The sequence below is a fragment of the Biomphalaria glabrata genome, chromosome 17 (genome assembly GCF_947242115.1).
Source record: "Biomphalaria glabrata chromosome 17, xgBioGlab47.1, whole genome shotgun sequence".
NCBI lineage: Eukaryota > Metazoa > Mollusca > Gastropoda > Planorbidae > Biomphalaria > Biomphalaria glabrata.
The window spans coordinates 11,669,767-11,693,356 of NC_074727.1; the positions used below are offsets into that span (position 1 = coordinate 11,669,767).

At 31.5% G+C, this 23,590-nt stretch overlaps 2 protein-coding genes across 3 annotated transcripts; one reads left to right on the forward strand and one right to left on the reverse strand.

Annotated features, from left to right (window-relative positions):
* Nucleotides 1-2,834: 2,834 nt before the first annotated feature.
* LOC106068074 (nucleolar transcription factor 1-like) lies at nt 2,835-16,475 on the forward strand. Of its 2 annotated transcripts, none has more exons than XM_056015856.1 (12): nt 2,835-3,721; nt 5,316-5,488; nt 7,289-7,381; nt 7,626-7,766; nt 8,533-8,597; nt 8,711-8,825; nt 9,189-9,299; nt 9,665-9,789; nt 10,455-10,596; nt 10,743-10,847; nt 11,687-11,913; nt 12,594-16,475. In XM_056015856.1, the coding sequence occupies exons 1-12, from the start codon at nt 3,691-3,693 to the stop codon at nt 12,700-12,702; spliced, it is 1,437 nt and encodes a 478-aa protein (XP_055871831.1). In that variant the 5' UTR covers nt 2,835-3,690; the 3' UTR covers nt 12,703-16,475. The 2 variants fall into 2 exon arrangements, with proteins under 2 accessions (XP_055871831.1, XP_055871832.1); XM_056015857.1 differs by having other exon boundaries at nt 12,597-16,475.
* Nucleotides 15,843-23,556, reverse strand: LOC106068075 (ER membrane protein complex subunit 2-like). Its single transcript, XM_013227361.2, has 10 exons — nt 23,411-23,556; nt 21,512-21,625; nt 21,303-21,367; nt 20,547-20,632; nt 20,016-20,073; nt 19,304-19,389; nt 18,733-18,874; nt 17,386-17,496; nt 17,041-17,145; nt 15,843-16,474 (listed from the first exon to the last, which is right to left on the reverse strand). The coding sequence occupies exons 1-10, from the start codon at nt 23,433-23,435 to the stop codon at nt 16,391-16,393; spliced, it is 876 nt and encodes a 291-aa protein (XP_013082815.2). The 5' UTR covers nt 23,436-23,556; the 3' UTR covers nt 15,843-16,390.
* Between the last annotated feature and the right edge of the window lie 34 nt (nt 23,557-23,590).

Genomic DNA, 23,590 nt, shown 5'->3' on the forward strand with positions numbered 1-23,590 from the left:
CAGTGAACATAATGCGCAAGCGGCTGCTTTAGTTTGAACAATGCCTGAAGGCTATATTGTACTGTCCGCTCATATTGCGTTGGCCTCGCAAGTAATTTAAAGAAAGATGGTGATTTTGTATTTCTTGGAGAATTTGTTCGGCCAGTGTTGCAGACTTCTGGTTCTCACAAATATAAAAAACCTACAAATGATCTCTGATTGCACTTTCTTTTGGTATTTTGTCATCGGAGCTCACAAAACAATTTCAGAAAATAATGCTAATTTAATCAACTTTTAATATTTCTTGAGTGTTGTCAACCATAATAGAGAAAAATGGCGAAGATTGGATCTCTTATAGTATTTTTTGGTAAAACTACATTGTCCAACAGGTCTTTTATATCGCTTTGAATCTGTGGGGCATCAGGTAAGAGGTTGTGTTTTGTTGTTGTTGTTGTTTTCTTAAGAATGTATGTACTGCTAAGAAATTGTCGTTGTTACTTGAGTCACCTAAACGATACTCTTCACGATGACCTCTAAATAAAAGGCTGGTGCGTGCTTAAGTAAAAACATTAACATTCACTATGCGATGAAATTTCCGTCAGTAGGCCTAATTGTCAACTTCTTCAATGTGCTCTTTGTTTGCATCTTCCACCGTTCAAAGCTTGTTGATGAAGCTAAGTAATTATTAGGCCTATCATGTTTTCTTTATTATTTTTTTAAAAAACAATTCGGTTGGAAAACAAGCAACATTGATGCTGTCTCGGGGTATAAATCCGAGACTATCCAAACGACAGTCCAGTGCACATACCATACGACAAGGCAGCCATTCAAGTGAAAGACACTATAATATTCCATGATAATTGTAATTATCGCTTTATCTATAATCTTTTTTATATACCTAAACCTCCTCCCCAATTCATTCTACGAAGTCAAGATAAGTAGCACAAATAGTCAACATCTTTAAGACTTTAACTATTTCATAAGTAACATTTCCTAAGATTGTTTAATATCTAATATAGGGCCTACATTTCTGGTGATAGAAAACCGGAGGATTTCCAGCTACCCGTCGCCTCAGCGTGGCCCTCCGGTGGAAACATCCAGAGGTGGATCTGGACAGGCTAAGTACGAGTAGCGAACCAGGCCTTCTAGCAGGTCTCCCTGGGTGAGCTTTTGGTTTTTTTATCTCACTCGGGGTGGGGATGGAACAAGTAACCTGCAACCCAGTCCAAAAAGTCCGCCACGCCGTTCCACAAAGGGGGCCGTCATCAGAGACCCGTGGCTGGAGTGGCGGCCCTTACACGGAATAGTGGCGGTTACAGTATAGGAATATGAGACAAGCTCCCCGCAGTTAGCGCTGTTCCCGGCCACTTATAGCGAGTGGGCCAGGACCGGTTACGGCGCGCTGTGTACACGGCACGGCCCGGTTTTACCAGTCAGTCAACCGATATGGCCGCCTACCGTTGGGTGCCCTCAGACAGGACAGGGGTGAAGAGCCCCACGTCCAGGCCTGGTGGTTGGATAAAAGCCTTTCTAACCATCAACGGGATAATGGCGCCTACGGCGCCGATTCCCTACTGGACTTCATCGAAGGTGATAGAAAAAAAACAACTTAGTTTTTATAAAAAAAAAAAGCAGAAAAAAGGAAATAATCAACGGTTTAATTTTAAACAAATAAGGCTTGTCGTCGAGTTCAAAGATAAGTGAGGAATGCAGTATTTCCAGTGGCTGCGCAGCCCCTGCTGTGACCTACATATTTTGCCACATCCAGGGCATAACCATTGTCCGCAGGTGGTCGATTTAGATTTTCTTTTCGCCGTCTGCGTCTGTACTCGGCAGCGGATTTTCTTTTGGTTTCAAATGTGTTTCATTAACATAGAAGGGAAATAACCCAAAGAAAGAATGGGAGCCAAACGTCATCACCAACACACCGTCACACAAAATAAACCTGATGAAAGCAGTTCCTTTCATCAAAACCGTCCAAACGGCTTGTATACAAACTCTAAATAAAAAAGTTAATAAAGTCTGATATGACGTTAAGGATATTTTAAGGAAACTTTAAATTTTTTTATTTGTTAATTAATTATTATTATTTTTTATTTTTTTTACAAAATGGCAGTTATTTTTACCCCATTGCACTTTTTGTCACCCCCAAGGGCAGGTCACAATTGGTCATTCATCACGCGCCATGCAGTGCCGTATTTAGTCTTAAAAGGCTCTAAGCTATTTAAGATAAGGGACCCCAAATTAGCTCAGATATTATATTTAACTATTACATATTTCTTGGGGGCCCTAACCTATAGCTTATGTTGCATATAGATAAATCTAGCTCTGGTCCCATGTTTGTTACGCCATCGGATGTGGGCCCCTAAATGGTCGTGGTCCCGGGTTCATTGAACCCCTTCGCGCCATGGATGCTACGCCACTGCGTGGTACACTATTTCTTTTCTTTAATATTTTTTATAATGAAAAAGTTGCAGTTACTACTTAATTGAGCCATAGGTGGCGACTTGCACACCCTGCAAAAAATCATGCGGGCGCCCATGTAGGCCTATAGCCTAATATATGGCTTCAGTAAGGCATGCTTTTCAGCCTCAATTGCTTCTGCAGGAATTCTTTCTTGTCTGGGTGCTTTCCAACTGTTGCACATGTCAATGGTTGGGCTTTTTTTTTAAAGTGTATCAAATACAGTAAGAATATATATAAGAATAGATAGATCTCCATACACACATATAAGAATCACTCGCTTATTAAGAGTATAGGATTTGGGTTTTTTTTTCACCTGAAGCCAAGATTAAACATAGCTAATATATGTAGGTCTGTGATGTAAGCCTTGTATCATCCTTTTGTAACTTTAAATAAAGAGTATCCTAACTTCCTCGATGTTGGAAACTAGAGTGGTGGAACGTGCGCGTGCTGTTTTAAAATTGTTTACTAAACAAATACAAAATAATAGACTCTAGAATTTATAGAGTCTCTCCGTGTGACTAGATTAAGATATAGAGAATCTTATCTAAAGTCTACTTTAAATAGAAGATCGACAACTAGACTAGACTCTACCTATTCTAGGATCTAGATTGACTAGATCTACTCTACTGTCTAGGCCTACATAACAGTTAACTGTAACTACTGAGACTGAGTATTTAACTAGCTACTAGTCTAGTAGTAAGTCTAGTAACTAGTACTAGTGTCTAGTGTAACTAAGTCAGTCTAAGTAGTGTAACTAACTCAGTAACTGACTGAGTAATTCTACTTTGTTTTGTAACTTTCTTTTGAACGAGTCTAGATTAAGATATAGAGAATCTTATCTAAAGTCTACTTTAAATAGAAGATCGACAACTAGACTAGACTCTACCTATTCTAGGATCTAGATTGACTAGATCTACTCTACTGTCTAGGCCTACATAACAGTTAACTGTAACTACTGAGACTGAGTATTTAACTAGCTACTAGTCTAGTAGTAAGTCTAGTAACTAGTACTAGTGTCTAGTGTAACTAAGTCAGTCTAAGTAGTGTAACTAACTCAGTAACTGACTGAGTAATTCTACTTTGTTTTGTAACTTTCTTTTGAACGAGTTCGTAGATCGAAAGTAAATCTAGATTAGCTAGATCTAGATCTATCGTCTAGAGTTACTAGAGTATTCTAGACTGACTAGACATCAATAATTTCAATAATCTTAGTATTCTTAGTCTGTACTGGACTGGGAAATTTTTATGCAAATGACTACACTCACTACAGGGATGGGTAAGTTTTAAAATTAAAGTTATTTAATTTAAACTATTTAAAATTTAAAGTAGATAAGTAGATATTTAATTATGTCAATTATATTTATATTTTATATCTATGAGATATGTAAAATTAAAATATAATTAATTATATGATCTAGATTTCTAGATCTATATATAATATTATAATTAATTAAATTAAGTTTTAAGTAAAAAACTTAAAATAATTAAGTTTAATTTATAAAGTGATAGAAATCTAGAATAATCTCTAATAGATCTATAATAGTCTGTAGTACTATATTCTAGATCTAAATATTAGAGAGGCAGAGTTGGTGGTATCAAACAGTACCTAGTGACAGTAGTGTAATACAGTTAAAAGGGACTTGGCAGAATTTAAGTCTAGAAGTCATTGGTTAACATGCATGACTAGATTCACTAGATACTAGATTACTAGATTCATATGACGCATCTAGGACATGGTCGTAATCTTCTTTTTTTAAAATAATTTCTGTATTATATATGATAAGATACAGTGCCCTGCATGTTTTCATGAAAAGCTGACAATATTTTTCATACCAAGTATTTATAGAGTATAGAGCTTATTTAGACACAGCTAATTTTTTTCTACTGTACACCAGACAGACTAATTCTACTTACATGGTCAAAATTATTAGTAAAATTAAAGCTAGTATAAAATAAATGAGAAATGGACGAGCTCCCATCCAAATCACAAGAAAGATGACGCTTACTAAGCTATCCCGACAAGACCAACGTCTAATCTTTCGACTCAGGACCGGACACAACAGAATGCGACAACACATGTACTGGAAGCTCAAAATTGGAACCAGTGAAATCTGCCCATGTGGAGTATCACCAGAAAATGCAGACCACATCCTCCAAAACTGCTCTCTCTACCAAGAGGCCCGTATAAAACATTGGCCCCAAATCACCCCAATAGAAAGAAAATTATATGGAGAGCTCCCTGATTTGGAAACCACTGTGCAGTTCATCTCATGTATTGGTCTAGTCATATGAACACTCCAACATAACAATGAGAACGATGAAGAAGAAGAAAAAAAAAGCTAGTATAGAAGGGCTGTTTTTTGTTCTTTGTTTTATATTAGATTCCTGTAGATGATGTGATGTGAAAACCATCTCTTGTAGATCTACCTGGCTTAAAGTCGCATTGTGACTCAGGATAAACTTATTCTGACAAGATCTGCAGCAGTTTTAATGGTACTCTTGCATATAATAAGGCTTTCAAACTATAGCAGTGAGATACCTCTGTAACTGTTATAATTAGAGCTGTCACCCTTTCTTTTTATAAATTGTAACAATGTCTGCATCTTTTAAATCTTGTTGGACTGGACTGTTCCTTGTTCCTAACACAGTTTAGCAGTTCATGGAATGGCTTCAGTAAGGCATGCTTTTCAGCCTCAATTGCTTTTGCAGGAATTCTTTCTTGTCTGGGTGCTTTCCCACTGTTGCACACATGTCAACGGTTGCGCTTTTTTTTAAGGTTATCAAATACAGTAAATCATAAATTATGTTTTTTTTAAAACATTGTCATAAGATTGCATAAATTTTGTTTGACTTATCTAATTTTTGCACAGAAAATTGGTCACAAGAAGAAGTTAAGCTGTTGGTCCAAAATATTATCAATGCCACTAAAGACATAAACAAGTCATATAAAACTGTGGAAGGATCCATGAATTGGGAGAATGTGGCGGTCAGTGATCGGTCTGTGGATGAGTGCCGAACCATCTTCCAACACCTAATAAGCAAGGTAATTGCGACATAATTTGTTTTTTTGCTAGAACTATATACATTAATGGAATAAGTCATGTTTGCCTACCCATACTTTCTTATTAATTGTTCCCACCAGGTCATCATTTTTAGTTTGGCAAAATTACACCTGAACTCTATTCTACAGATCCCTTGCACCTTTCAGCATTCCATTCACTGTTTGTCACATCACATAGTGTATGATTTTGAGTTCTAGGGGAGTATCTAGGAATATTCTAAAAGTTACATCATTAACAATAATCTATAAAATGTTCCTTTTTAAAAAAAAAAAGCAAAAAAGTACATTTATTCTTTCTTTCTTATTTTCTTTTTAGATTTTGTGTGTGTGTGTGTATATAAATATTTCTTGTTTTAAAATTGATCCTTATTATAAATATATGTTACAACCAATGCATGAAGTGGCGGGCCAATATGGGAACTTGTCTAGAGCACTGTAAATTGGTTGGTCAATGTCCAATTTTTTTTTAATTTTGGTGATTGGCTGCCCATTTCACAATATGGCATAGAGATTGTCTAAAGAAAATCGGTAGAATGTTTTGAAGGCTGTTTATAATTATCAATCTCTATAATCTTATTGTAGCAAAATGAGTTTTTGTGATCTTTGCATTGTTATGTCTGTTAAGAGACTCTTAATCATACACCAAACAGATATGTCAATAATAGATTTTGAGAACTTTAATCTTGGTTATACAAATAATTATATGTCAATAATAACCTCATTTATAATTCTCCATTTTTAGATCCTTCTCAATCGTCCTCTTTCAACACTCATTTGCACAATTCCACATTCACACTATTCTGCACATGCATAAGAGTTGTTTTAAATAGTGATTAGTTTTGCACTTAGTTGAATTATTTCTTTTAGTGACGTCAGTCTATAACAGGGAATATGTGCCAATTTATAGTGTTTGTAGCTGGTGAAATTTTTCCACCTAAATTTTTTGATATCTTTGCACCTTGATCATACAGTCTCATATTAGCTACTAATCTAGTCTCTTTTTACTTATTTCTTTTTATTTGTTCCACTTATACTGTCAACAGCATTACATTCATTTTAACAAGCTACACATCATATTCCGAATATCTTGACTGTCACATTTGATGGAACCATTGCTTTTGCTGTGTCTTTGTACTAGATTCAGTTCAGGCTACATTATCTTCAGTTTATTTATATCTTGGTAAACTAAACCTCTGATATAGAGGTCAAGAATTCACAAGAATTCAAGTAGCTTGGCAGCTGGCTAACAATTTTTTTTTAGTTCTGTTATTTTGCTTACTTTACTACTATTACTATAATGTAAACCTACATAATCCTTTTTATTGACTTTAAAATGTAATGTCTCTTTAAAAGTGGAATACTTTTCTCTGTTAAAAATGCTTTTTTCTGTCTACTTTTTTTTTTCAGTAACATAATATATGTAAAGTATTAACGAGCCTGATATGTTAAAACAAGTGTTGGTTCAGCGTGTTTACCCACATATTAGTTTCTTTTGGATGTAGATACAGGGCAGCAAACAAAAGAGCAATATGAACAGTTGTATATAAAAATATACACTTTTCAATTAATCTACTTCACACACACACACTAAAAGCAGGCCAAATTACTATATAAACTGGTTGTTTTAACTATGCTAAAGTATGAAATGGTTAGCATATTGTGCTTATGACCAAAGTGTGGCTTTGGCTGTAATATTATAGGGTTAGTGTTGGCTGTAATATTATATAATAGAAATATTTAAATAAATATGTTTGCATACATATGTGTACAAAATATTTCTAGGTTCGTAAGTATCGAACAATGTCAGAAATATTGACTGATGTGATGACAGATTTAAAACAAGATGGCTTTAAACCTAACTCTAAGGATGCGGTGGTAAGTAGTGCACTGGCTTGACCACTGATTAGTTTATTTTTTCAATAGAAGTAAATAACTATGTTGGTTTTTTTTTTTTTTTTTTTTTTTGTCTTTAAGAAATTGAAATTTTGAGATAATACTTATGAATTTCAAAAATTTTACCTGTAATCTTTAAACTGTGTATATTAAGGTCTTTTTATAATATAATCTCATGACCAAATTCATATTAATTTGTGCTAAAATAATAATTCTTATTTTACAGCATGCAGACATGCCCAAAAAACCCATGACTGCTTATCTCTTATTCGCAAAGAGACGTGGCAAAAAACTTCATGGCAAAACATTAGCTGAACGCTCCATGATTTTAAGTCAAGAATGGAAGGCTTTGTCTGATGAAAAAAAAGTATATCCTCCCAAGTTTCCTTGTTTAATGTTGTTACTTTTTTTTTTTGGTTACCTTATAATGCCCACACATTTGACCATATAACTATATTTCTTCTTTTTACTTTACTTTTTTTTGTATTGCTTAAAGAATGTAGGCTGTGGCTTAAAAATAAAAATGTAAACAAAGAGGTGATTACTGGGTTTCAAATTTAAAATTCCTAATTGATTTAAAAAAATGGATTAAAAAAAAAATTTTTTATTTTTCTTTAGAAAAGGGCTAGAAAGGGGGCAGGGAGGAAGTTAATAACTTACTAACACCTAAATTTAAGTAAAGAATTGGTCATTGGTGGCAGGGCCGGTCTTAGGGCACTGAAACCTATGCGGCCGCAGTGGGCCCCAGATGGCTCGTAAAGTCAATTGGACTGTGATTTTGTACTTAGTAAAGTATGAATAAAATGCAAAGACTTAGGGGGCCTATTTATTTTCTAACAAAAAAATCTTAATTTTCACTTATTATCCTTATCCCTACCCAGACTAGGCCCAGCGCAATCCGTTTTGCATAGGGCCCCGCAATCCATAGGGCCGGCCCTGACTGGTGGTTTTGAACCTCTAGTTTTCAAAGGGTATTTAACAAAAATGGTTTTTAAATAATAAAGTTTAATAAAGGAATACCTAATTTCATAGTAGGGACATTTGTATGTGATAGCACTTTTTTTTCTTAGATACATTTAGAAACATTTGCCTTGATAGTCTGGGTTTGATATAAATTATTTTTTTAATGCCAGGAAGCATATCAACAGAAGCATCTAAGAAAGAAACAAGAGTATGAGGATGCAATGAAGGCATTTTTGTAAGTTTTTACTCTAGGTACATTTTGTAACTAGGTGAACAATTAGAGATAATCTTGTTGTGGTGTGTTGATTCATTTTTTTTAAGACCAAATAAATGTTTCTATCATTTGAGAATAAACCATCCTGAAGTGCATGTCCAAGGTCATTCAGTGAAGCCTCAGCTTCCAGTTCCATCAAAGCTATTCCAAGACTCTAAATTACCCAAGATACTGAGCAAACATCCAGAGGTAAATAAATCTGAGCTTATCACTCAAATGGTCAAGAGACTTGTATCTAAGTATTGTGTCTCATGGACTATTAGAAGTTGCGCTAGACATCAATCTTATCAACTAAAACATGATACCGAATTGGTTGACTTCTTAAAAAAACTATTATTCTATTAACTTCAGGTAAATAAACATGGCCAAAAATATATTAAGGATTTAAAAAGAAACAACTAGATGTTGATAATAGAAATATATTTACTATAATATGTATTTTGTAAGTATATGTAGTTTGATTAAGCACTGTCTCATTTCTGACTTAAGTGCAAAGTTTTTATTTAACAAAGTAATCATCATCCTACTCTTGTTTCAACAAAACTGTTTTAGATGTCTCATGCTGATGCTGTCAAAAAATGCCAGAACAAATATAACACCTTGTCTGACAAAAGGAAACTCAGGTGGATCAACAAGGCAAAGACTGCTTATAAGGACTATTTGGTAAGAATTTGTAAACACTGTTTTGATTTGTTTTTACCTCAAAATGTTTCAAGTGCATTTATTGTTCAATCTCAAAATTGTTATACTCTGTCACAGACAACTTCTGTTTGTAGTACATGCAGGCACCATGTTCCTGGCATATTTTAACTAAGCATATTTGTCACAATCATCTAGGCACTTGAACATTGGAATATGTAGTGGACAAAGACTCTTTAATTGAATGAGAAATTTTTTATTTTTTTTTAACGGTCTTCTGTCCAACTTTAAATATATTTGTTTTCAATTTTTGTTTAGTTCTTGTCATAACACTAAAGAGCTGTGATTTTGTGTGAATGCTGAATCATTTTTTAATTTCATCTTTACAGTCAGAATGTGAAGAATATTTAAAGAGGACTAGCAGTGGAAATTTCAAGCCTTCTGAGTTTCACTTGACTAAAGAAGAACAAAGGATTTTGGATGCCTCACTAGGCAAACCTTCCTTGCCTCCCAAGTAAATGTTTTAGCTTTTTTTTTCTTTTCCCCCAAAATACAACATTATGTTCACGTATGTTTTTATGTTGTGAATGGATAGCCAGCATGCCGTCAAAATTGTACATCTAAATATTAATTTGCCAAAAACTTCAGTCTGACTGATTGCCGGTATTGAACTTTTTTTTTTCCACGCGCTATAATTACTTGACTGTTTTGGCAAAACAACTAAAATTTAATGACAAGTCGAATTTAAACAAAGACAGGAAGCTACTTTTCTTTCACTTTTTGTCAAAAACGTTCAAAATTTTATAGTTGAGAAACATTATAACTTTATAATTGCAGCTAAACATTCAAACTTTTTTAAGCTGTGAAACGTTTAAACAGATTAATAGCAGTTAAACATTTAAACTTTATTATTTAGCAGAATGTAGTATGTATACAAAAGGGTGAAACTAGCAATTTAAGTAAAAGTTGAGTATTTATAAAATTTTTATATTGAAAGAAAATGCTTAAATAGATATATATTATTTTTATGACTGCAAAAATAGCTGTAAATCTACTATGTATGTTGTGAAGGCATTAGTACCATCATGCTTGCAACCTCCCTAGCAGGCAAAATGGGGCTTTGTTGCTTGCATCCATGTTTTGTGTCCCTAGTGCTTCATGTATTGGTTTTGTCTACAGGAATGTTTTCTTGTACTTCTCTCAACTGAATAAGGAACATACTGCCCAACTTTCCATTGGAGAAAAGAGTAAGACTATGTCCAAGCTGTACAAAGACTTACCTGAAAAGGATCTGAAAGAACTGGAGGAAAGCTACAAACAGGTACATATCTGTTCTTAGGATATCAATGGCCATAGTACAAATATTGTTGGTGCATTAATTTTCATTGCTGATATCATGATTTTTCTATTAATTTACAAAATTTTCTGTCATTTCCTTTATTATTATTATTATTATTTTTACAACAGTTAGTTCAAAGCTTTGTTGAACAGTATTCTACCTATTATACTAATTTACCTGATGATGAGCGCATAAAACAAGAAACTCCAGAGGATTACTGCAAAGTCTACCATGTAAGTTCTTTTAAATCCATACACCAGTTTTTAAATGAGTTTGACTAATTTAACTGTGTTACCTTTAAGTACATCGATTTTGAAGATTAAGTGCATCATAATAATAAAAACATTTCTATTACACTAAGATTTTCATTGATCTCTATGCCCTGTGCTAATCTTGTTTACAGTTATTTCATTGTTTTATTATATGAACACTACATATTGTTACAAGCATAAACAAGTTCTGAGTTTCTTGTTGAATGTCTTAAAGCACTTTGTCTAAAAGATTGATGTCCTTTGGAAAGATGCCACATATTTGTTTTATTTTTTTCATGGTTGCCTCATATGCTTGTAAGTTTCTACATGGTTCCTGTAGGTTCAAATTGGTCTTCCAATATGTTGGGGCACTACTATTCACTTTAGAACCAGTGCTTTTTTTTGTGACGGTACGCAGCGGTACAGCGTACCGGCAACTTTTTCAATGTGTGGAAAAAATTATTACTTTTCTTGTATTTTAATATTTATTATTATTATTTACAAAAAAAAGCACTGCTTAGAACCTGATCCTTCCCCATGACTGTTGGCATCAGATTATCAACCTGAATGTAGCCAGAATGTGTTACCTTTCACTTTGTATGATGGGAAGAAGAAACAGAAAAAGACACTTATATACTTTGTGCACTTAGTTGGCAGTGATATTGTTTTATGAAAACTATGAAAACATACTTGCAACATTCTTTTCATTGCTATCATAACTTTAGCCAGTGATCTGTCTGAATCTGTAGCACACAAATGATATATGCTTTAGAAAATTAACAAGGTTGTAACTGTCTTTGTACCATATTTTGTTTTTCAAGAAAATTCTTAAATCAAAAGAAAAAAGTAATGAAGCTGCAGAATCATCTAAACGAAAACGTAAGCAAAGTAGTTCAGAAAAAGTTGTCTCTAAAAAAGCTAAGGCTGAGGAAGAAACCAAGTCTGACGAATCAAGTTCTGAAAGTTCTGCCGAGTCTTGCCCTAAGTTAATGTTATCGCCTAGCTCTTCCTCAGGAGGTAGCTCAAAACTGGATGTTTCCAATAACAGGTAGCTTTTTTTTTTATTATTTATTAACTTAAATTTGTTGCTTCTTTAAATCTGTTCTTGCTTTTAATTTAAACCATACAAGTTGTGTATTTATATATTTTTAAAATAATTACTGTTGTTACAGTCAGTGTACTGATGATAATTTTGGCATCATATTTTTCTTAATTATGACAGTGGATAGACGTTAATCGACTCTTGGTGATTTAAATAATATGTCTACTTTATCATTTCACATATTTGTATCCTCTTAGATTACCTTTCCCTTTTTTATTCTGCCAATAGATTCTAACTCTTCACTCGTATACTCTATAATTGATGCTTTCCAGCAGCTGTTCAGAATAGTTATCAGTGGTATGCCACATCTTAAAGAATAGTTATCAGTGGTATGCCACATCTTAAAGAATAGTTATCAGTGGTATACCACATCTTAAAGAATAGTTATCAGTAGTATGCCACGTCTTGGTGGCAGTAAACTCTCTTTACCTAATTTGTTTTTAATATTAACTGAACATAGTTTACTAAAGAAAATGGTTAAAAAACAAAATTTATTTTAACATCTTATGTTTATTTTTTTTTCAATTTTATTTGTCTTTTACATACCAGTATTTGGTAATAAAAGAAAATATATAAATAAAAGTGTAAATAAATTCATTTAATTTTTTGTTTCTTATTGTTTAAAGCAGTCGCCACACAGAGATCACTAAACATTCAACTATACTTAAATCGCCTGTTAGCAATTCAACCCTGACATCACCTACCTCCGCCAAGAAGAAAGAGAAAAGCAAGTAACAAAAACTGCACTCCAACTAAATTACATTTGTAATGGATGCCATAGAGTTAGATTTTATAATTAACTAATCTTAATGTCTTCAAAAATTTTTAAATGATGTAGCATAAACTCAATCATTCAACTATTAACTTAAAAAAATCACCAATAATTGTGGCTTTTTTTTTTTTACTTGGAAGGAACTTTTGTTATTTTAAAGATCAGATACAATGTTTATAGTTGATTTGATTAGTTCATTTGTTTGTTGTGTTCATCATATTTATTGTAGCGGATACAAAATATTTATAAGATTGTACGATGAAATATATACTGAATGTTCCTGTGAAATCCCATTCTTTATCAAGGTAACAGGAAAAGTAAATAACTATAGTTGTTTAAGCTTATAGGAAGTAGTCTGATTATAGATCTAAATCTCTAATAATAATTTATATTCAATTTTATTTGTATAGTAAAATATAAAGTGTATGCATGACTACATGTTCCTTATAGAAATCAACATCCTTGGATCAATATTCATGAAACTTGGCATTGATTGTTTGAGTAGACTATGCTAGAACCCATTCCTCCCTGTGACCATGGGCAAGGCTGTGTCATTCTGTTAGTATACAAATAAAAAAATATAACTAGTCCTACAGTTTTTAGTTGTGAATAAAGTAATAACATAAAAAAAAGAAAGTTATTGTTTGGCATTAAAAATGAACTTATAATGTCAGAGGTACAAAAAAAATTGGGTAATTTTTTTTAAATCCAACATAAATTTTTTTTTTAAACTTATCCTTTTTCTTAAAACAATTTTTTTTTAATTTTTTTTGTACATAAAACCTGAATACTGTACACATGGTGTGCTAAGTGGTTGTTCTTAGCTAAAGTGTATTTGACTAATGTTTTTGCCTTTGAAATAAAATTATTATCACTACCAGAATTTTTTTGATGACAGAACTATCTTTATTAAATATTGGTGATTATTTTCACATCTTAACACAATGTAATCAGATGCAATTTTCTTTTTGTCTCTAGATGGCACTTCTCTAAAGTGTCCTTTTTTTTAAAATTTATACATTTTGCAATTGATGTAATTGTACTTGATGATAATTGTGACTTTTCATGTTCTCCTATGCAAAAATAATTTTCACTGTGGAAAAACGCAATAAATGTATAAAATAGAAAAAGAAAATGATCATACATATCGTTGAATGTATTTAAATTGCACATGCCTACTTGCTAATTTTAACAATGAATGGTAATGGAATCAATTTTATGGGGCTTTAGCCAATAGAAGGTTAAGAATGAAAGTTTATTATTCTATGTAACACAAAATATGTGTATGTATTTGATTGGTAGAGACAATAGCTCGAACAGTTCAAGTTTTAGACTTCAATATGTCCATTGCATAGTTATGGTTTGAAATCTTATCAATTTATTGTCTTACTTTTTCTGATATAGTTTCTTTTTTTGTTTTGTTGTTCACGTTTTTTATTTTATGACTGTTAAAAGGTTTAATTAATGTATGGTAATGGTTTATATTAAGCCATTTATAGATTGCCTTCACCCAGGTGTTCATTTAATTTGTTTTATTCAAACATTTGTAAACTGTTTCTCATCCAGTACTGGTATATGTTTTATTCAAACATTTGTAAACTGTTTCTCATCCAGTACTGCTATTGACTTTGAAATGTTAATAAGGAGAGCTTATTATAAAGCAATGGACTTTTTATCATTCAAACTCTCATCCATTTTGAAATGCAGATGATCCAATGTTTGTTTAAAGTTATTGCTCTGCCCATATTATCAAGACGAGAAGTTATATAATATGCATCAACAAATGAATTTATAAAATTTTACGCCATGTAGATATATTTTAAATTTATTTAACATGTATCTTATATACATTTTTAAAAACTACACTTGCATACAAGTGTATCTACACTTGCAAGTTTATTAATATAAATACTGTAATCAATCTTGGAATTTGTAAGCTGTTTCATGTATTGACTATTGATCTGTTGAAATAGTAATTAAAATAAAGTCTAATAAAGTTCTTTTTTTTTAATTGAACACATTTCTTACACAGATATTGTTCCATACATTGTTTACAATATTGTTATGAAAAATTCTAGTAAACCTAATTAATTAGGGGATACGACAATTAGTTCACTGACATTTCGTTCTCCCAACTATTTGTTCAAACGACATATAGCTCACCGACTAACTTGTTTACCCGACAAATTGTTCACAGGATAGTAACATTTTGTTAAAATTATATATTCTAGTCACATGTTTAATTTGTTTTAATTAAAACTTTTGTAGCTGTCTACCACACCCAATCTCAGATCAAGATGAAATTTGGCACTATTTCTTGTACCTTACAAAACAAGAATCAATTAAAATAATTAACCTATTAAATAATTATTTTGTTGGTATAGAACAAGGGAAGGAAATTGTACTTGACATGTGGCAGTATAAGTTGAATGAATCCCCTTTATTCTTTGTGTAGAGAACTAGTTCCTCACTTACTAGTTTCAAACAATAGGAAACTTGAAACCTTCTATTTTCATAAGCACTTGGCTGGCACAGTGGTTAATGTATTGGCTTGAGCCCACAAGTTTGAATGAATTCAAGTGGTACAACTTTTTACAAAATAAAATACATTTAAAAGGCTATAACGTTAATCTTCATCCAGTTACCCCCTTCTTTCTCCCCTCCTCCTTGCCCAACTGGCCCAGACAAGTGATAGGATCATCATAGCGCATTGAGAAGGCTCAAAGCATGAAGTTGCACTAAAAAAATAATTGGTAAAAATACTTCTAATCACAGATTTATTATTGCTAGTCTAGGTCTATTACAAATTTAATATGGCTAATCTAAATTAATTGATACAATTACACTTAATACAAGCTATGTTTCTTTTTAAAAGTATTTTTTTTTTTAATAATTTGACTTCCTATGTGTTCTTTTAAATGTTGAAAATAAATAGCAAAATTAATAGATTTTTGGGTGCTGCTTTACATAAAATTCGCTTGATATTTTTACAAATGATTTGATTGAATAAGAACTTCCTTAGTATCATAGTTCTCAGTCATTTGTTAAACAACCAATGAGGTTCTGGTAAAAAAAAATCACACATGGAAAAGAAATAGAAAAATATTTTAAAGCTATTTTATTCATTTTAAAGTTTGCTATGCACATGAATAGGCCAATTGAGTACAAAAGTTTTAAAAATATCATCATACTAATTTCCAAAACATTTTATTTCTATTTAGTACAAGTTTTCATCATCCATATTTAATAATAAACTTCTAGAGTAATAGTGAGACAAGAATATTTTGATATATAGTTTTCAAAAAAAAATGTTAAGAAAAGAACCCAGCAATGTTTTGGTATGATGCAACAATTAGATGTACCAATTTATTTATTTTAGCAAGAAAAACAAGAATTTTAGAGCACTACACAGAGTTGAATTATAAGAACAGTTATGTGTAGAAAAGGTTTAAAAATAAATTGAAAAGAATATAATTTAAGTGGCACCAATTGCTTTGAAGAAAGAAACTCACAGGAAACTATTAACACCAATCCAATAAATTAAGAATTTGCTTTGGAAAAAAAAAAAAAAATTTTTACTGATTATAGACAACAATGAATCACACAGCCCTTTCTGAATTCAATCACACACCTTTACACAGTCCACACTTGTCAATTAGCCTGTAAGGAGTCTAACAGTTTTTCAATACATTCTATAACCTTGGTCTCTTTCAGCTGGGACTCAGGCTGCTGGCTCTGTTGAGAAAAGAAACTTAGAAGAATTAGAACAAAATAGAAACAATGACTGGACAATATTTACATATATCACCGTGAGAAAAGTCAGTTTGTTAGTTGACACCTTAGTGGTCCTCAACAATAAATTCCATTGTGCATCTAATCCGATTAACAGAGAAGTAAATCCGTTCAGAAAAAGTATGACTGAGAAAATAATTAGGCAAATACCAAGAGCTCACGGCAAAGATAGTTCTATGCAAATCATGACTAAATTCTAAACGTATAGGCTTCAAAATAGCGCAAGAATCAATTACAGATAGTCAAAATTTGTCATCTGTACATTTATAATGATGATGTTCTCTTATACTTTTGTGAGCTAATCACTCCATATGTTCCTACACTTTATGAATTTAACTCTTTAAATGGTGCCATGTTTTTCACAAAAAGTTTATTGTTAGTGTATTTTTTTTTTAGTACTTTTTGCTCTAGTTCGAAATATAATTAATATTTCTATTTGTTCTATTGGGAAGTAATCAAACACACATATACACAATTGATAACCTGGTTAATGAAAACATCAAACTAACCTCATATTTGTTTTGAATTTGTTCTGCAGCCCAGGCAGAATATTTTTGATTGAGCTGCTTATCTTTCACACCTTTATTGGAACTCACTGCCAGATAGGATGATGACTAGAAGATAAAATTACCTTACAATTATCTCATATGGAATTATGCCTTTGTTTTCTTATTATGCTTACACCAAAATATTGTCTTTTAAGAAGAATCTGCTAGACTATTTAATACATTTCAACCAAGTTCAAAAAGAACATTTTAAGGAATCTTAAAATGCAAATCTTTTGAGTAAGGATTTTCTAAAGTCACTATTGAGTCCAGCAACAACAAAAAAACAAAAGCAAACAAAAAACTAACCAAGAAAAATCCATACAGCGCTCTAAGGTTATTTGGGTTTAATTTTACAGCCTGTGCAAAGTATGTTCTGGCCAGTTCAATATTTTCATTTCCACCTTGTGTGTAGCGAATCTGAAAAAAAAAAAAAAAAGATATGACATTAGAAATATGAAAAAAAATTTTTGTAGTGCTCACAGTTAAATTATTAATTTATACATTTTTTTTTATGCAAGATAGCAATGGATGTCAAAATGTGAACATGGGTACACTTCATATTATTTTAGTTTTTCTCTAATTACAAAGTCTTCACAATTGAATAAAGAATCTCATTTTATGAAATTTGTTAAGAAAAAAATTAAAATTGCTCCATCTATTCAACTCACTCAAATAATCCCATACATAAAAAAAAAAGGTTAAAAAACAAAAAAAAATAAAAATGAAACCCCTTTAAAAATTAAACAATATGTCTATTTAAAAACAAAGTATACTTTCAATCTCTTAAGAAAAAAAAAAGCTTCATTAACACACAATTTCTATGCTTGGACTTATACAGTGCATGCAGTATTGGCAATTTAAAAAAAAAAAATTTGTAGAAAGACAACAAAACAAACAAAAGTAACTATACACATATAGTTTTCACCAAAAAAAAAGTAGCCAAGTTCATCTTCTCATCCTATGTGAAAGATGACTTCTAGTAATGTACCCTTGCATTGTAGCCCATTACATTACATTCTATTGCAATTAATATTAAAAAAAAAAAAAAGAGAATATTGAGAAACTAAACAGACAACCACCAGCAAACAATGCAGCAGTACACACATAATCAGTTAATAGATTAAGAGAAGTCCTAAGAAAATATTGTCTATCATTTAACAAACTAACTACTAATTTCTCTTTAAATATATATTTCAAACAATATATATATATCCATTCATAAATTGTAATAGTCTTAGTAATATGGCATGATTAGGAATTGGACACAAAAAGTTATTTGTTTCTTAAAAAAGGAAAGTTTTGCTTAGAGCATTTGCATAACTAATAGGAAGTGTGGCAAAAAAGTAAACAAAAGACTTTTGGCAGGTCTAGAGTGAGGTCGGCTTTAGCTTCTAAGTAGATATTTAAATAATACAACATTCAACAGCTCCTTTCACTGCGTATTCAATTTCTTGTTCAACACGGTTTATTAGCGTCGACTACCTTTATATTGTTGGTCTTTCCCCTGTGTTCATTGGTTTGCTTATTTGAGCATTCCCTTCATTTTGACTTATCTACACAAGACACAAATACAGTAAAATATTCTTAGCCTCAGTCCTCTAAAAAAAATATTTTTTTTTAAAAATTATTTCAACAATCTTCCCCATGATTCACCTCAGCATATTTTTGATGATAGAGATGATTGTGTGGGTTGTACATGATCAACTCTTCCAGACAGAAGGCTGCATTGTTATAATCAAGCTGAGATAAATAGAGATCACACAATTCATTCCATGCTTCATAGTCTGTCATAAAACTGAAAAACAAAACAAACATAGCAGAAATGGAAGATGATTATAGTCAGCTTAATGCTGATTCTATATCATACTTAAAGCTAATAAAGCAAGGCAAAATATTTCTGTGCCTTTACAATAATATACCTCCATATTATTGCATGCACAATAGTTGTGTTGAATTAAGCTATACATTTCTGTTTAATATACCATTATATTTTATACACTCTATTTCTGTTTTAACATACTAATTTCAATGAATCATTTATTTTATTCTTTAAATCTAGTTGGAATACATTTTTTTTTTAAAATATATTCTTGCGTTTTCCTGCTAATTATATTTGATAAAAATTTTAAGGAATAGTGAAGTTTAGAAATAGGAAGATGTGATCAATATATGTCATTTTTTAAATGTGGAACAATTAATGACAATGTCTATTGACAACAAATACCTTTTTAAGTAATCGTTTAAACTATGTATGGCTTCACTGATCTTTTGTCGGGCTTTCAGAATAGCAATCTTTCTTTTTTTTGCATACTATAAAAAAAAAAATTAAAAGAAAGAAATGAATGTAAAGATTGATAGAGACTCTAAAATCTTTAAGTATTTATAGGTTCACATATTTCTGTCACAACAATAAAGAAACATTACTAATGCTAAGGTAGAAAGGTAGTAAAGGTACTTTCAGACTTTACGATCTATGGGGGCAGATGATACTAGGCTCATCTGTTTCTATGGCCAGCAGTTCATGAAGATGTCATGTGGCCAGCACAACTATCAAACCCTTTGACTTCCCCAACATATATCAGGTACCCATTAGAGTTGGATGGAATAACGACATCCTAAAAGCAAGCAAATTAAAAAAAAACGCAATCTTCTCGACTCCTTCGTTCAGATAACCAAGCGCCCTTCTACTGGGCCCTTTACTAATGCTAAGTGGAAGTAAAAACTTATGAATTGGAATATTCGGGTCCCAAAATATTTTTATAAATTCTATCTGTCTGCTAGTAGATGTACACTGAATTTGATTTTGTTTATATAAACATAGTAGTTATACCAAAGGTAATAGGTACTCTCCTGGCAGAAGTAAGCATACAAAATAAACATTTCTCTCTTGCTGCAACATTAAAAATGGTTGTAAAAAAAAAAAAAGCTGTATTTACCATATTTGTTTCATCTTTCTCTAATATACTATTATATTCTTCTTCTGCATCTGTATATCTAGACACAACATAAAAGACATTTACAATAAAATTATAAAGGAAAACATATATGTATTTACAATGTATGTTTTTTTATTTAAAATAAAGTATATATTAAATCATGCCAAAAGAAAGAAGACAAGATTTGACAGGCAACAGAGAAGGGGAGTTGTGGAAAGGTAAAATAAATATTTTAAACATCAAACACAAGAATACATATTGAACATCGTCCTCAGGACATAAAAAAAAAAAAATTATTGTATTTTCCATTTATGTATGTAAACAGGAGAGGATATTTATTCTTGGATAAATATAAGGAGATGGGTCATAAATCTCACTTTGAACTGGAGAAAAAGGCCTAGTCAAAACAGGCCACAAAAAGTTTGACTGATTTCATGTATTCTAGCTAGAATACATTGTTTTTTCTTTGGTACATTGTTTGTCTAAAAAATATGGTTAATTGTTATTTTGATAAAAAACAGGTAACCTTACTCTTCTCTAGCCTCATACAGCATGCCTTTTAACCTCCGCACTCGTATACTTTTGGGGAACTTGTTGTCTAGTGCTTGTATACACAACTGTAAATAAAGAGATCAAAACAGATGGTCATAGAAAAAAAAACAACTTAAAAGCTATGAAGGCTACTATACTTATTTTAATTAAATTATTTATACTAAATTTCAGATGATAAAACCTATGTGCAAAAATTATTTTCTAATAAGAAAAAACAATAAGGCATTGCAAATAAAAGAAGTCATTGAAGTAGCTACACAGATCTCATTCAGATGAAGTAGTCAGCACATTTAAAAAAAGGTAATTAAATTATTTCTTCTTCTTCATCTAGCCAGCTTTTTGCTGCTGAAGCTGTCAGCTCTTTTGCAGACTGTGCCAAGGAAAAATAGTGTGCTGTTCTTCAGATGCTCAGCACTGCCATACAGGGTGTTGGTGTTGTTGGGCTGTAGTGGTAGTAGGGTCTGCCTAAGGTGGATTAGGAAAGGGCATTCAAAGAGGATATGGTTTACGATTTCATAATGGTGGGCGCAGTGTCTACAAAGGTGGAGATGTATGGAATATATTTTCTTAAGATGGTAATTTAACAGAGGTGTGTGTCCTGTTCTTAGTTGAAAGATTGTAGATAGCTCTTTGCGGGGGAGGAAGTTCATACTGTCCAGTTTGTAATTAAAAAAAAAAAAAAGAAACATATTTAGAACTGCTTTTGAGATCTAATAACAACAAGTCGATATTTACTTCTGCTGTATCAAATCTCTGACAATCTAGAGCAGCAGCACAGACTTGTTCATACACCAACCATACTGAAAAAGAATTTTCATCATTTTCATTCATAATGTCTTTTATTTTATTTCTTTTTTAAATCTTAACTATGGCATTAAAAAAGTTTTGCCTTTATCTGAACAGAGTAAATAGAATGGTACACTCTAATGAAAGAAAACACTTACGCTCATCACCCAGTTTGTGACAGTTGTCCATAAGAACACTGTTCCACAAGTTGATGATAAGATGTGAGTCTCGAGTTTGTTCATCTCTAAACTTCTTCAGAATAGTACGAGCCTCTGCAGATAAAATGTTTAAATTGTTCTGTTAGGCAGTTTACCTAGTCCTAGTAGGTCTACATTAGAACTGTTCAATGTCTGATCCAAGGGCTGGATGTGGCCAATAAAAGCTAAGAATACAGTATGTTAATTTCGTCTTTAAATTATTTCTTAATAATTATTAATTGTGAAGAAACAATGGTGGCTGCCTTTTGTTTTCTGTATCTTTAAACACTTTTAGCAGTCAGGTTGGTTTTTATAATTGACATTATGATTATGTAACAGTAATACCATTTCAAAATTTAGTAGATCTAAATCTAGTTGCTAGGCATATTTATGTTGATAAATAATATCCTAATTTAGACTACACATATAATCTTTAGACGAAAATTTATATAAATATAAATAATATGTCAAAACATTACAAGAAAAAAATGGGGGTGAGAGCTTATATTAATTAGAAATAAATATTAAAAAGCAAGTGGGTTTTTTTGTTTTTTTTTCAAAACTTCTATGAATATACTTTACTTTGTGACACATTTTTCTGTTAATACTTATATGGATTTGTGAATTTCATGGATTAAAAGACATATCTTATGTGAGTGATGGATTTTTGAGGGGTAAGTGCCTTCTAAAGTGTGTATGACCCAATTTTTTTTTTATTATATACTTGTCTGATGCTAATGATTTTAATTTTTTGGATTCCTCTGTTTTTGGGCATTAAAATTGATATATGATATGTCAAAAATGATAATGGTTTGGTTATTTAGGATGATGATAAGGTATAATTTGTGACTTTTTTTTACAGAGGGGGTGGGGTCTATGAAGGCTCAATTAATAGGCATAAATGTTTTAAAAACTATTTTATATGTTATTTTTAAAAAAACGTTTTATACATATACTTTACTTTGTAACACATTTTTCTGTGTATTGTAAATTTGAGCAATTCTTGGATTATTGAAAACATTTCGTTAGTGATGGATTTTTCATTATTGGGGTTAGTGTGTTTGACCTAATTTTTTCATGCTAAATAATGGTCTGCTGCTTCTGATTTTTTTTTTTTAATTCCGCAATAAAAATGATATATAATAGATGTCAATAAAAGCCAATTTGAAATTGATTAAAAAAAAATGGTCCTAAAATAAAAGTAGAATGTTGAGAGCTCAATCTGTTTTTCACCTTGGCTTAAAGCTCTGTATCAAAGTATGGTACTCACACTACTCACAGTCATGACACTCATCTTCAGTTAAACTAACTAACTTATAGGCTAATTAATTTAAGCCTAAGTCTAAGTCAGTCTTTAGAAGTCCTAACTAACTTACTAAGTAAATCTTTGTCAGTCTAAGTGAGTAAGTCTTGCTTTCAAAAAAAACAATTGATGTAGTCAATGTAGACTCAATGTAGAGTATTGTAGAGCAGAGCATAGATTGTGTAATGTGTCATAATGTCTTTACCCCATCTTTTTCCTTTGATTTGTTACACACCTAAGTAGACTCTACAAGTTAATACCAAATAAATTTTACATTACTGACATGTATAGGATATACCTGGGTAATATTTAATCAATGATTTTGAATGATCGTTGAATTTGAATGATGTTTATGTATCGATAATAGGTATTCAAACAACTAGCTTATCGCTAACTGATAAATGTTAAGTTTAATTTTCAACCTTTTAGATCTAATATTTAACTGTATTACTATAAAGTTCATACAGCAAACAGTTCTGTAGTATGAATGTTTTTTTTTTTTTTGTTAGTTAAAACGGTTCATTGTTGACTAAGAGAGACCAACATTCACTATTTACCTGATAGACTCATTTGCTGCGCCATGTTTTGAAAAGTAGAATTTTTTTTTGACTCTTTAACGAGATAAAAGGAGATAATTGGATCTAGAGATAATTTAGATCTATACACCCAGATTTGTTCCTAAATTCAACAATACGTTTATTAAAAATTAAAATAAAGTTATTTAGTGTGAAATGTTT

Bases quoted from the DNA above. Each gene is read 5' to 3' on its own strand.
- LOC106068075 (XM_013227361.2), bottom strand. From the start codon at position 23,435: ATGGCGCAGCAAATGAGTCTATCAG. The intron at 19,390-20,015 runs GTAAATACAGCT...TTTTTTTTATAG, and splicing joins AGAAAGATGAAACAAATATG to TATGCAAAAAAAAGAAAGAT. The intron at 18,875-19,303 runs GTATTTGTTGTC...TTTGTTTTTCAG, and splicing joins TTAAACGATTACTTAAAAAG to TTTTATGACAGACTATGAAG.
- LOC106068074 (XM_056015856.1), top strand. From the start codon at position 3,691: ATGCAAATGACTACACTCACTACAGGGATGG. The intron at 10,848-11,686 runs GTAAGTTCTTTT...TTGTTTTTCAAG, and splicing joins ATTACTGCAAAGTCTACCAT to AAAATTCTTAAATCAAAAGA. The intron at 11,914-12,593 runs GTAGCTTTTTTT...TATTGTTTAAAG, and splicing joins CTGGATGTTTCCAATAACAG to CAGTCGCCACACAGAGATCA.